General features: G+C 34.2%; 1 protein-coding gene across 3 annotated transcripts in view; it reads left to right on the forward strand.

Moving 5' to 3' along the window:
- EPHA3 (EPH receptor A3) overlaps positions 1-15,431 on the forward strand; it is a 365,092-nt gene that overhangs the window by 299,943 nt on the left and 49,718 nt on the right. For all 3 annotated transcript variants that reach the window (XM_027102800.1, XM_027102802.1, XM_027102801.1), the window contains exons 10-11: positions 7,039-7,164; positions 13,485-13,670. In XM_027102800.1, the coding sequence (XP_026958601.1) occupies positions 7,039-7,164; positions 13,485-13,670 (312 nt within the window). The remainder of the gene's footprint in view (positions 1-7,038; positions 7,165-13,484; positions 13,671-15,431) is intronic.

A 15,431-nucleotide genomic window follows, 5' to 3' on the forward strand; every position in this document is an offset into this window, starting at 1 on the left:
TCACACAAAACAGACTTTAAAATAAAAACTATTACAAAAGACAAAGAAGGACACTACATAATGATCAAGGGATCAATCCAAGAAGAAGATATAACAATCGTAAATATTTATGAACCAACATAGGAGAACCTCAATACATAAGGCAAATGCTAGAAGCCATAAAAGGGGAAATCAACAGTAACACAATCATAGTAGGGGACTTTAACACACCATTTTCACCAATGGAGAGATCATCCAAAATAAAAATGAATAAGGAAACACAAGCTTTAAATGATACATTAAACAAGATGGACTTAATTGATATTTATAGGACACTCCATCCAAAAACACCAGAATACACTTTCTTTTCAAGTGCTCATGGAACATTCTCCAGGATAAATCATATCTTGAGTCACAAATCAAGCCTTGGTGAATTTAAGAAAGTTGAAATCATATCAAGTATCTTTTCCAACTGCAACACAATGAGACTAGATATGAATTACTGGAAAAAATCTGTAAAAAATACAAACACATGGAGGCTAAACAATACACTACTAATCAACCAAGAGATCACCGAAGAAATCAAAGAGAAAATTCAAAAATACCTAGAAATAAATGACAATGAAAAGATGACCCAAAACCTATGCGATGCAGCAAAGCAGTTCTAAGAAGGCAGTTTATAGCAATGCAATCCTACTTCAAGAAGCAATAAAAATCTCAAAAAAACAACTTAACTTTACACCGAGAGCGATTAGAGAAAGAGCAAGAAAACCCCAAAGTTAGCAGAAGGAAAGAAATCATGAAGATCAGATCAGAAATCAATGAAATGAAATGAAGGCAACAATAACAAAGATCAATAAAACTAAAATCGGTTCTTTGAGAAGATAAACAAAATTGATAAACTACTAGCCAGACTCATCCAGAAAAAATGAAAGAAAACTCAAACCAACAGAATTAGAAATGAAAAAGAAGTAACAACTGACACTGCAGAAATACAAAGAATCTTGAGAGATTACTACAAGCAACTGTATGCCAATAAAATGGACAACCTGGAAGAAATGGACAAATTCATAGAAAAGCACAACCTTCTGAGACTGAACCAGGAAGAAATAGAAAATATAAACAGACCAATCACAAGCACTGAAATTGAAAGTGTGATTAAAAATCTTCCAACACGGCCTCCCTGGTGGTGCAGTTGTTGAGAGTTCGCCTGCTAATGCAGGGGACATGGGTTCATGCACTGGTCCAGGAAGATCCCACATGCCGCGGAGAGGCTGGGCCCATGAACCATGGCCACTGAGCCTGCACGTCTGGAGCCTGTGCTCCGCAACGGGAGAGGCCACAACAGTGAGAGGCCTGTGTACCGCAAATAAAAAAAAAAAAAAAAAGGGAAAATCTTCCAACAAACAAAAGCCCAGGACCAGATGGATTCACAGGCAAATTCTGTCCAACATTTAGAGAAGAGCTAACACCTATCCTCCACAAATTCTTCGAAAATATAGCAGAGGGAGGAACACACCCAAACTCATCCTACGAGGCCAGCATCACCCTGATACCAAAATCAGACAAAGATGTCACAAAGAAAGAAAACTACAGGCCAATATCACTGATGAACATAGATGCAAAAATCCTCAACAAAGTACTAGCAAACAGAATCCAAAAGCACATTAAAAGGATTATACACCATGATCAAGTGGGGCTTATCCTAGGAATGCAAGGATTCTTCAATATATGCAAATCAATCAATGTGATAAACCATATGAACAAACTGAAGGAGAAGACCCATATGATCATCTCAGTAGATGCAGAAAAAGCTTTTGACAAATTTCAACACCTATTTATGATAAAAACCCTCCAGAAAGTAGGCATAGAGGGAACTTACCTCAACATAATAAAGGCTATATATGACAATCCCACAGCCAACATCGTTCTCAATGGTGAAAACCTGAAACCATTTCCTCTAAGATCAGGAACAAGACAAGGTCGTCCACTTTCACCACTATTATTCAACATAGTTTTGAAAGTTTTAGCCACAGCAATCAGAGAAGAAAAAGAAATAAAAGGAATCCAAATTGGAAAAGAAGAAGTAATACTGTCACTGTTTGCAGATGACATGATACTATACATAGAGAATCCTGAAGAGGCTACCAGAAAACTATTAGAGCTAATCAATGAATTTGGTAAAGTAGCAGGATAAAAAATTAATGTAAAGAAATCTCTTACATTCCTATACACTAATGATGAAAAATCTGAAAGAGAAATTATGGAAACACTCACATTTGCCATTGCAACAAAAAGAATAAAATACCTAGGAATGAACCTACCTAAGGAGACAAAAGACCTGTATGCAGAAAACTATAAGACCCTGGTGAAAGAAATTAAAGATGATACAAACAGATGGAGAGATATACCATGTTCTTGGATCAGAGGAATCAACATTGTGAAAATGACTCTACTACTGAAAGCAATCTACAGATTCAGTGCAATACCTATCAAACTGCCAATGGCATTTTTCACTGAAATAGAACAAAAAATTTCACAATTTGTATGGAAACACAAAAGACCCCGAATAGCCAAAGCAATCTTGAGAAAGAAAAATGGAGCTGTAGGAAACAGGCTCCCTGACTTCGGACTATACTACAAAGTTACAGTAATCAAGACAGTATGGTACCAGCACAAAAACAGAAATGTAGATCAATGGAACAGGATAGAAAACCCAGAGAAAAACCCACACACATATGGTCACCTTATTTTTGATTAAGGGGGCAAGAATATACAATGGAGAAAAGATAATCTCTTCAAGAAGTGGTGCTGGGAAAACTGGACAGCTACATGTAAAAGAATGAAATTAGGACACTCCCTAACACCATACACAAAAATAAACTCAAAATGGATTAAAAACCTAAATGGAAGGCCAGACACTATAAAACTCTTAGAGGAAAACATAGGTAGAACACTCTATGACATAAATCACAGCAAGATCCTTTTTTACACACCTCCTAGAGAAATGGAAATAAAAACAAAAGTAAACAAATGGGGCCTAATGAAACTTAAAAGCTTTTGCACAGCAAAGGAAACTGTAAACAAGATGAAAAGACAACCCTTAGAATGGGAGAAAATATTTGTAAATGAAGCAACTGACAAAGGATTAATCTCCAAAATTTACAAGCTCATGCAGCTCAATATCAAGAAAACAAACAACCCATTCCAAAAATAGGCAGAAGACCCTAAACAGACATTTCTCCAAAGAAGATATACAGATTGCCAACAAAAATGAAAGGATGCTCAACATCACTAATCATTAGAGAAATACAAGTCAAAACTACAACGAGGTATCACCTCACACCAGTCAGAATAGCCATCATCAAAAAATCTACAAACAATAAATGCTGGAGAGGTTGTGGGGAAAAGGGAACCCCCTTGCACTGTTGGTGGGAATGTAAATTGATACAGCCACTATGGAGAATAGAATGGAGATTCCTTAAAAATCTAAAAATAAAACTACCATACGACCCAGCAATCCCACTCTTGGGCATATACTCTGAGAAAACCATAATTGAAAAAGAGTCATGTACCACAATGTTCACTGCAGCTCTATTTACAATAGCCAGGACATGGAAGCAACCTAAGTGTCCATCGACAGATGAATGGATAAAGAAGATGTGGCACATATATACAATGGAATATTACTCTGCCATATAAAGAAATGAAATTGAGTTATTTGTAGTGAGGTGGATGGACCTAGAGACTGTCATACAGAGTGAAGTAAGTCAGAAAGAGAAAAACAAATACTGTAAGCTAACACATATATATGGTATCTAAAAAAAAAAGTGGTTCTTAAGAACCTAGGGCCAGGACAGGAATAAAGACACAGACGTAGAGAATGGACTTGAGGACACGGGGAGTGGGAAAGGTAAGCTGGGACAAAGTAAGAGAGTTGCATGGACATATATACACTACCAAATGTAAAATAGATAGCTAGTGGGAAGCAGCCGGATAGCACAGGGAGATCAGCTCAGTGTTTTGTGACCACCTAGAGGGGTGGGATAAGGAGGGTGGGAGAGAGACACAAGAGGGAGGAGATTTGGTGATATATGTATATGTATAGCTGATTCACTTTGTTATTAACAAAAACTAACACAACCTTGTAAAGCAATTATACTTCAATAAAGATGTTAAAAAAAAAAAAGAAATTGAAGATGACACAAATAAACCGCAAGATAGCCCATGCTCATGGATCTAAAGAGTTAATATTGTCAAAATGGCCCCAGTACCTAAACCATCTATAGATCCAGTATAATCTGTACCAAAATTCCAATGGCATTTTTCAGAGAAGTAGAAGGAACTATCCCAAATTTCATATGGAATTACAAAGACCTCAAATAGCCAAAGCAATCTTAGAAAGCTGGAGGCATCACACTTCCAGATTTCAAATTATATCACAAAGTTATAGTAATAAACACAGTATGGTACTGGCATAAAACAGACACATAGACCAATGGAGCAGGATTGAGAGCCCAGAACTAAACTCATGAATATGGCCAACTAGGGAGCCAAGAATACTCAATAGGGAAATGATAGTTTCTTCACTAAATGATGTTGGGAGAACTGGATATTCATTTGCAAAAGAATGAAACTACACCATCATCTTACATCACTCACAAAATGTAACTCAAAATGAATTAAGGACTTCAACATAAGACCTGAACTTATAAAATTTTAGAACAAAAATAGAGAAAAAGCTCATTGACATAGGTCTTAGCAATGATATTTTTGGATATGAACCCCAAAACACCAGCAACAAATGCAAAATCAACAAGCATTACTACATTAAACTAAAAATCTTCTGCACAGCAGAAGAAACAATTAAGGAAAAGAAAAGGGAATCTATAGAATGGTAAAAATATTTGCAAACCATATATCTGATAAGAGGTTAATACCCAAAATACATAAGGAACTCAACAGCAAAAACCCAAGCAATCCAATTAGAAAATGGGCAAAAGACATGAATAGACATTCTTTCCAAAGAACACATACAAATGGCTAACAAGTACATAAAAAGGAGCTCTATACCACTAACCATCAGGGATATGCAAATCAAAATCACAATGAGATACTGTCTCACATCTGTTAGCATGACTATTCTCAAAAAGACAAAAGATAACAAATGCTGACAAGGATGTGTAGAAAAGGAGATCTGGTGCACTGTTGGTGGGAATGTAAATTGGTATCACCAATATTGGAAAAGTACAGAGGGTTCTCAAAAAATTAAAAATACAACTACAATATGGTTCAGCAATCCTACTGATGGGTATATATTGAAAGGAAATGAAATCACTATCTCAAAGGTATATCTGCACCTCCATGTTTACTATAGCATTTTTCACAACAGTCAAGACATGGAAATAACCTAAGTGTCTACTGACAGACGAATGGATAAAGAAAATGAGGTATATTTATAGAATGGAATATTATTTATCCATATAAAAGAAGGAAATCCTACCATTTGTGACAACATGGATGGACCTTGAAGGTATTTTGCTAAATGAAATAAGCCAGAGAGAGAAAGACAAATACTTTATGAATTCACATGTGGAATATAAAAATATCAAACTCATAGAAACAGAAAATAGTATGGTGGTTGCCAGGGGCTGAGGGATGGGGAATATGGGGAGATGTTGGTCAAACAGTACAAGCTTTCAGTTAGAAGATGAACAACTTCTGGGGATCGAAGGTGCTGCATGGTGACTCTAGTTAACATTATTGTATTGTACACTAGGAAGTTGCTATGAGAGTAGAGTTTTAACATTCTCATGCTAACAACAACAACAAAAAAGGTAATAATGTGAGATGAGGAATGTTTTAATATTATTGTGGTAAATATTTCACAATATATATGTGTATCAAACGATCACATTGTACAGTTTAAACCTACACAATTTTATGTCAATTATATTTCAATAAAGCTGGGAAAAAGTGATAGAAAAAAAAGAAAGAATCCATGTCCCTTGCTAAAATAATTTTACTAATATTATTCACCATTATGAAAATTAAAATCAAAATCAATATTATTAGTATATATACTGTGACAGTTAAATTACAGTGTCCTTTAATGTTAGAGCATGTTTATGTACTTTAATAGATTTTAGGTTTCCTTTTTAAAAATTTAGTTTTCTTTCAGAGAAAGTTAGTTTCTTGAACATTCCAAATTGTTTCAAATATGAATTATATTTCCAAATGATAGGAATTTTATTAATATTATATCAAATCCAAAATGATTCTCCTGTATCTTTTGTCTGTGCTATTTTAATTGCAGAACATCATGAAAATTTTTCACCTTCAAAAAAATTCAATAAATAAATATACTATGAAGAAAGTTTATATTTAATAAGCTATAAATATGATTTATGTTTGGAATTTAGCTCCTTACCACAATTATTAAACTTATAGAGAGCACTTATATTGCTTTTAACCATGTTGAAAAGCTGCATAATAAGATTTCAGTTAATTTAAACTGTATTAGTATATACATATAATACCCATATTATGTATACGTAAACTCACAGCTTAACGTAAATCTATAAATGCAGTGGGGAATTTTGATTGTGACTGTTAATAAAAGCAGAATAGTGTCAGATGAAAGACATGCCGTTTTATATCCTCTAATTACATCAGCTATTCCGCCTTATGAAAGTATGTCACAAGCTTTCCTTTATTGTCACATGCGGCACTATAATAGATATTTGGTTACCGCACTGTTTACAGAGTCACAAACGTGTGATAGTGTGATGGCATTCACCCACTGCTGCTACTGGTAGTAATTACTAGACCTATTCAATTCTGAACCATTTTTCTCTCCTCAAGAACCCCCTCCTTGAATGTCCATTTTCCTTCTAGTGTTTTTATAGAGAAAGTTCATTATGGTACCTCTTTCTGTTTCATTACGGTTTAATGTCATGGGGATTTTTTTAAAAACCAATAATGTTATCATAAATTCACACGGTAAAGGTTTTATAAATGCCTTTCTTCCTAAATGCCTTTCTTCCTTTCCTTAAACAGTAAAACTTCCAGGTCTCAGGACTTACGTTGACCCGCACACTTACGAAGACCCTACCCAAGCAGTTCATGAGTTTGCTAAGGAATTGGATGCCACCAACATATCCATTGACAAAGTTGTTGGAGCAGGTAACCACTGCAGTAATCCAACTGTCAACCTAGTATGTTAATTACAAGTCTACAGCTATGCATAAGAATGCTGCCTGGGATTGACTGCTCAGGTTCTCAGGCCAAAATATATTGCTATGAAAAGGGACATTTTCTGATTTCATGATGAAAGGCAGGCAGTAAATAAATGAAGGAGTATTTAATGGAATGTAATGATTTCAAAGGTGCCAGACCTACAGACTCAGAGACCACGGCCAGCTTTCTATTTATTGAATTTCAGAGCGGGGAGCCACCGCGGCTCAATCTCTCCATGGCTATGCTGATCATGTGTCAAGTCTATCTGGCTAAATGGGGATAACAGGATAAAAGTGTGTCTTACTTTAAATGAGCCCACTAAGTGAAAATTTTGATTTGTAGAGAAAAAGTAATTCTAGAATCTTCTATGGAATTGAAAAACAAAGACAACACAAAATAAAATAAAAAATGACATATTTTATACAAATTCCATCACAACTATATTGAGAGGATAGTTTAAATAATGTGAAGTGCTCCATTTTAATACTTGCTTGTAAGGGTATATAGTTTTAAAGTATTTGTGTTGAAGCTTGTTTTCATATAGACATACTTTTGTTCTAATTATTAATTTGCTCAATCACAAATTCATTAACAAACACCTATGGAGTGTTAATAGGTGTCACAGTTGCGTATTTCTAAAATATTATAGATATTATTAATAGCAGTTGAGTATTTCCAAAAAATTATATTTATAAAATAACAGTATTTTATAAAATTACACATAAACATATGGCATTCACAGAATATGCAGTGTGCATTTTAATAAAACTACTACTCAAAAGTAAAAATAAACAATATTGTACAATAATTGTACACAGTCATCTCATTCTTCAATATTGCTCTAAAAACAAACACGAACTAGTTATGTCTATGTGGGAAATAGAGTGAAAGTATGAAAAATGAACTTTTTGAATTATGCATATCATATCAGATCACATTTCCTGCAAGTACTCTATACATGACTGACACCTTTTTACACAAATGTGCATATAATTTTCTGTTTCTTTTTCTATGTACTAAAGAATTATTTATAACTCAAGTAGTATTTACTATTCAAGCAGGATAATCTGAGTAATCCATATATTATCTAAATAAAATGATAGTTTCGTAAATCTTCTCTTCTAATTTTCTTAATGTTATATCCTCCTAAAATTCACATGTGCAGGTAATATGAAAATATGAAACTAGCAATTCATAAAAGGAAACTAGAATAAGTACTTCCTTTTTCACAATCTAAGACTTAAGAATACACACATTCACTGTACATCTATGTTAATTCAGCCTAAATTAATTCAGATATATATTGATTACTCTTTCATTTGTATAGTTCTGCTTTGTCAACTACTCCATGGTGCAGAGGGGCTTTGTCATGCTGGTTTTAATGCTGCCCCACAAGAGTGCACTGTTCTCCAGCATGGAAGTTGCCGTAGCATATGCAGCAAAAGACTTTGCACACTCAACTGGAGAATGTGATGAGAGAAGGTCAACCAATGTCCAGAAGGTCAGACATATTGAGACCTTGAAATTTGGGGCCTTCTGCCTTAATAAAAGCTTATATATACAGATGTTATTGACAAAGCCAGGTATCGAGAACATAGTAGTGTGAGACAAAGCATACTCATTAAAAATGGTATCTGATCAATGAGATAAAGGGAAAGACTATTTGTACTGAATCACTTAATAATCCTTGACGCTCATTAAAGATTAAAACAGATCCTCTTTTTCCTTTCTTTCTTCAAACGTATTTGTAAAAAATTAGACATATGCTGCATTTTCAGAGTTTTGCAGCCAATAGTCTCATTTGCCACATTAAGGGCGATAAAACTGTGCCTATTTTGTTTGCAAATATGTATATCTTCAAGGTTGGTTATGCTTCACCTGGAAGATTTCTTTATAAAATGCACTCCCAATTCTAGTCTGTCTTGATTAGCCTTTAAATGATTTGTCATTAGCAAGATAGAATATGAAATCAAGGTTTTGAAGGCTATCATTTTTTAACATTTTGTTTTGTAAAATTTTAAATGTCTACAAAAATAGATGAAATTGTAAAATAGTATAATGAACCTGCATGTAACCATTTCTACAGCAACTTCAATCACAGTCCACTCATGACCACCTTCTTTCATTTATACTCTTACCCACTTCCTATACCTTTTAAAATTAAAAAAAATAATGTTGTCCACAAAAAATTAGTAATCATGCTAAACTGATTAGCACCTATCTTCTTTTTTTTTAACATCTTTATTGGGGTATAATTGCTTTACAATGGTGTGTTAGTTTCTGCTTTGTAACAAAGTGAATCAGTTATACATATACATATGTTCCCATATCTCTTCCTTCTTGCGTCTCCCTCCCTCCCACCCTTCCTAAACACCTATCTTCTATTGTTAAAGGCTGAATCTTTTATTAAATGACAGAACTTTCACAGTCAGTTAAATATTCAGGAAGACTATTTGTGGACTAACTCTTTAGTTTTCTGTCAAAAATTTTATACAAAGAAATAGATATAACAGAAACTCTCATTTATACATTGAAAAACCAGAAGAATTATAACCATATTGCAAATTACAAAATTAAAATTGAGGCATGAATTAACTTTCTCAAGGTAGTATAATTTTGTTAGTGAGGAATTCATAATGACCAAAATTCCTAATTTTATTCCTCAATCCAACCATTATTTCAAGGTTTCCTGAAGGTAGAAAATATTTAATTCCTATTCTGTGCTAGACATTCACATGATTTTAATTTTATTAGACTTTTAAATAGGTATTATTATCTCCATTTCACCAGATGAGGAAACAAAAGCTGAAAATGTGAATGGCCCATGGTCACATAGATATTAATTAGGAAGCCAAAATCTGAAGCTTGTACTTTTCAACTTCAAAGTTTATGCTAGACACTAATGATCACAATAGTGCCTTCTAAGATTTTTTTGAAGATGAATTGAGATAATTCATGTATAGTGCTTAGCTGACACAACAGCATTGTTCAGTGTGTCTTTTTATTATTCTTCTCTTATTAAAACAGTGGAAGGAGAATGGGCTTTGACTAGTGTAGAGGGTCATTCCACTTAAACACAAGTGCATTATTTCCTGTTTTAAATGAAATTAGCATAAGAAATTTTATTTTGAGCAATTGTGCATTGTGTACCTTAAATCAAAATACAGTGTACCCATTCTCATAAAGCATATTTTATTTCAAAGGGCAAATAAACACTGATGCACTTAATTATTTAAAAAATCAAGTAGTGTCTTCTCAAATGAACTTCTTGTAGCTGTGCTTTTATTTAGAAATGACAGGATCTAAAGTTTGTTTCTCACAGGTGCAAAGTTAATTGAACCATGTAAAATTGGCTAGATGGAAAAATCAGGCATTGCGTTTGTCCAGTCTTTGTTAATTTTTCCAACACTGTTCTTTTAAGAACAGTTATTATAAAGAGAATTGAATTAATATGTAACATTTCTATGTCTAGTATAATGTATTTGTGACAATTTCTAGTATTTATCAGATAAAATAATCACATTTCTAAATTTTATGATTTTTTTAAATACTAGCATTACTGAAGCACCATTTTCTGAATTTTGAAGGTAGATAACATGTCCATATGTCCAGCTCTCCCACTGAGAACAAAGGAAGAAACACTAATTGGGCCACTTGAAATTCAAACTCTTCCCCTTGATCTCCCTAGTGAGGTACTTTCACAACATTCTTTCCTTTACAAATACTTGTCCAATATGACATTAAGCTTGTTATCACCGTGATCATCACAGCCATCTCTTTTTACAGTAATACAGAATTTGATATTTTAAAAAGAACTTTAGTATTTATTCTTCTCCTTGATCTCCTTGATCTAACCGTTAAGAAGTAGATAAATATTTATCCTTTTTTTTTTTTTTTTTTTTGCGGTACGTGGGCCTCTCACTGTTGGGGCCTCTTCTGTTGTGGAGCACAGGCTCCGGACGCGCAGGCTCAGCGGCCATGGCTCATGGGCCCAGCCGCTCCACGGACCGGGGCACGAACCCATGTCCCCTGCATCGGCAGACGGACTCTCAACCACTGCGCCACTAGAGAAGCCCGATATTCATCCTTCTTAAAGTAGGTTTGAACTCAGGGAAGAGAGAATGACTAACACTTAGATGGCACTTACTATGTGTCTGGCTCTCTTCTAAGTCCATTCTAAGGGCATTCTATGTACATTAATTCTTCTAACTGCACAAAAATTTTATGAAATAGACAAAATTGGTGTCCCTATGTTATAGATAAGGAGACAAAGGCACAGAGAGGTTAAAACAGTCACTCAAAATAAGTGACAGAGGCTGAATTAGACCCTAGACAATCGGCTCCAGAATCCATGCTCTATCTCACAGTTCTGTACTGTCTGTCCTGTAAACTAACAAGTGACTTGCCACTTAGAATAAATGGCCATGACTTCCAAATTTAAAACACAGTCCATTACACCCTATTGATCCATGATAATGGCAGAACTTTTTTTCAGAATATGAAAATTCATGATGGATGCCTCCTTGTGGTTTGCCCAAACTTAATGTTTACACAGAGTGAACTGGGGTTTTGGGCAATGTTCTGAGAGCCCTGCATAAAGAAAGAAACTCTTAGTCTTGTTTACAAATTTTTAACAATGATTTACTTTGCATCATAACTTCTCCTAATGCTCACACATCTATAATGGCATATTCTTCCTTTGATTTAAAAAAAGATCATTGAGTGTTCTCAAGTTCTGCCCCTCATTCTCCCCATAATCCTAAAAAACACTCTAGCTGCAGATATTACTATCATCTCTGTACTTCCTTGAGGGGAAGAAATTAGATCTGCCTTTATTACCATTATATCTCCGTGTTTTTCATAGTATCTGTAATACTGTTGCCAATTGATGAATATTTATTAAATAAATGTATGAATACCTGCTTTTGGACATTAAGTGACTTTGACAAGTTACAGTACATGTCATTGTTTTGAAAACAGTGGCAAGACTGGATTCCTGAGCAAGGGAGGGTCAAGTCTAAGGGAGTTTAGAACTTTCTGGAGAGAAGCAAGTCATTTGTAGGGATGCAGCTGGTAAATCATTAGGACAACCTGCTGCTTTTGTGGGTTGAAGGACTTACTTGGATGAAAAATAGAGAAGTATCTCACTACTTGACACCTTCTTTCTGGCTGACCCATGGGGCATGGGCCCTGCACAAAAACTCACAGTGAAAAGGTTGGACCAAAAATGTTTTTCCATTCCATAGAGAGCCTAAAAATTGATCATGTAATTTTTCTTTTCAGAAAAACTTTCATTTGCTGTTAAAAACTATTTTTTAAAATGTTGTACAAAACCCATCTAATAATCCACACAATATTAGGATTTCTTTCTTGAATGAGGAAAAATCAATATGTGGCACTACTTTATGGCAATCACTGTGGCAGCATTAGAGACAGAGAAATGAATGTAAAGGGTCTCTGCTCTCAAGGAGCTCAAAATCAAATGAAAGCGTTATGGGTGAATCTTCTCAATGACAATGTATGTGAAGGTAGTGACCAAACTAGTTCTAGGCAATTTTATATCAATTAAATTAGACTACATAAAAGTCAGCAACACTCCATATTCAACAAATTCTGATTGTGCATTTAAGACAACTTTTTTATTGAAGACATTGGATCTAAGAAAATATTTCTACAGTAATTCTTTAGATACTATTCAATACTGTTAGATTATTTTTCTCTTTCCAGAGCCCCAGAGAACTTTACAACTAGTATGTGAATAATACAACACACCCTACTCCATAAAATGACTTGATAGCTTATTCTTTTATTCCCATTTTCAGAGAGCTGGAATTTACAGCTAAATTGGCCCTGGTAAAAACAGAATACTGATAAACATCTGAAATTTAATCCAGTGTTTAACCCATTATATTGGCACTGATGCTGGTTGATTATCCTGAGGAAATGGTAGCTATGAGAACAAGGAATGAAAAAATCTAATAGATATAACTTTTGACTTCCCTCTTATTCTTTCATATGTCATTATTCATAGTGTAGTACTTCAAAATACATGAGGCTTATCACAAGGTCCATTTTCCACCAGGGTGTGGATGTCCTGGGGTTTCTTATTACCATCTTCCAAAATAATTTGGAGGCCTACAAGTGTACATCTTGCAGGTCAATTATTGAATTGGAATTATTGAGAGAAAACAGTTGCTCCCTACTGATGATTTTTTTATAATATAATTTCTTACCTTTTCTTGTTTTGTTCTTCTGCATTCTAACAGGTGAATTTGGAGAGGTGTGCAGTGGTCGCTTAAAACTTCCTTCAAAAAAAGAGATTTCAGTGGCCATCAAGACCCTGAAAGTGGGCTACACAGAAAAGCAGAGGAGAGACTTCTTAGGAGAAGCAAGCATTATGGGACAGTTTGACCATCCCAATATCATTAGACTGGAGGGAGTTGTTACTAAAAGTAAGTGAAGTCATAAGACTGATTTTGTGTATGTTGAGCAGAGGTTGTGTAAACCCAAAGTCAATAATTTAAGAATTTTGGTCTTTTTTTCATGAGTACCTGTTAGTCTTAACCAAAAACAAAGCAAAACAAAACGGAAAAAAAAATCAAAAAACAAAAACAAAACCTCAGTGTTTTAGGGTTAACATGTATTTCTTTGACAAGAGACCAAAGACATTTAACTAGTATTATTTTGACAGTGCTATTGTAGACCTTAAAAAGCTTTAAAAATTTAGGATCTAAATATTGGACTATAGTAATATATGCTGATTAAACTACAGTTGAGTGAATCATGTAGAACTTTCTGTCATGTAGAGTAGCAAGGAAAAAACAATGACTCAATTTTGACAGAAATTGCTGGGAACTCCTGGCTAGCTGCCTTTTCTTTTACTGTTCACTAGTTTCATTTAAGCTTCCAAATATTTACCCCCCTGGCTTTAGGGAAATTATGAGAGTTTTGGGAGTGCTTCTGAGCTGTAAAGATTGGAATCACATTAGACCCAAACCCTTTTCTCCATTCTCTGTGGATTTCAAATAATTCTCATCTAGAGTCCCAGATGGATTCTTGACTACTCTGGGGAAGCTCTGGTTTACAGCCTGCGACAGAGATCTGAACTTATTTCCATGATGATTTCTCCATCCAGGCTCAAAAGGGATCCCATGAGACAGATATGTGATTTTTGGCTCCAGTCCCAATGAAAACCTCTTGAGAATGCTCTGGGATGTTGTTTTTCTCAAGATTTTGGGGCACAAGATGAAGAATAAGCTAAATTGGCAGTAGCAGACTTCTTAGAGTGAAAGACAGCATATGGCAGGGAATTTGGCATCCTTTAGGGGATAATTCATTGGCACCATATTTACATATTCTGTGGTTACCAACAGACATTGCACATTATATTTTTCACAGTGATATTTTTCTTTAACATTACGTGGAGCACTTTCCAAATGGCACTAATACCTATTATCATTTTTGTATGAGTAAAAAGGCAATTCCTTACTCACAAGAGCATGGTATAATTGAAATATACTTTGATTTCCTTTAGAGTTTTTTAACATAATAAGTGTGGTTAAGAATTTAACAATGTAGGAGAACTTAACCATAAACTATAAGCCCATATTAAGTCTTGTTAGAAGCATATTTTTCCCTCTGTACTCCTAAAAATGAGGCTACATTAGTTGTAACACTAAAATAAGTTCTGATGAAAAATGTCTTTTTAATTTTTAAAAATGAATAATAAAAATACTATTAATATTTAATAATAAAAATTTTAATAATAAAAATACTAAGGATTGGGAAAAAGTATGAAATATTTGTTCCTTCAGGGCAAGACCATATCTATAGAGTATTGTACTTAATATCCTTAGAATTATAGAATCATGTCTCACTGGGTTTTTAATAGTCATTTAACCTTTTATTTTCCTCCATATCATTCTCACCAAGTGGTTGTCCTTCAGATCTTGAGCCCATTGGGAGAGGAAACTCACTTGTACTTATGTATCCATTCTTCTTTTAACTGTCAATTTTCAAAATTCTCAATTTTTTTTGTTACCAGTGTTATGAGTTATTATTATACTGTTTGGTTTTGCTAGCTATTTCCTATAAGTTCATTTACTGAATGATAAGCAAAATTAAACCATAATTATTGTGGAAGATCTTCTTTAGATATAAAGATATATATATATATATATATCTTATATATATATATATATAAAGAAGATCTT

This window comes from Aethalodelphis obliquidens, unplaced genomic scaffold, assembly GCF_003676395.1.
Source record: "Aethalodelphis obliquidens isolate GAN/ISIS:26980383/991018 unplaced genomic scaffold, ASM367639v1 scaffold1, whole genome shotgun sequence".
NCBI lineage: Eukaryota > Metazoa > Chordata > Mammalia > Artiodactyla > Delphinidae > Aethalodelphis > Aethalodelphis obliquidens.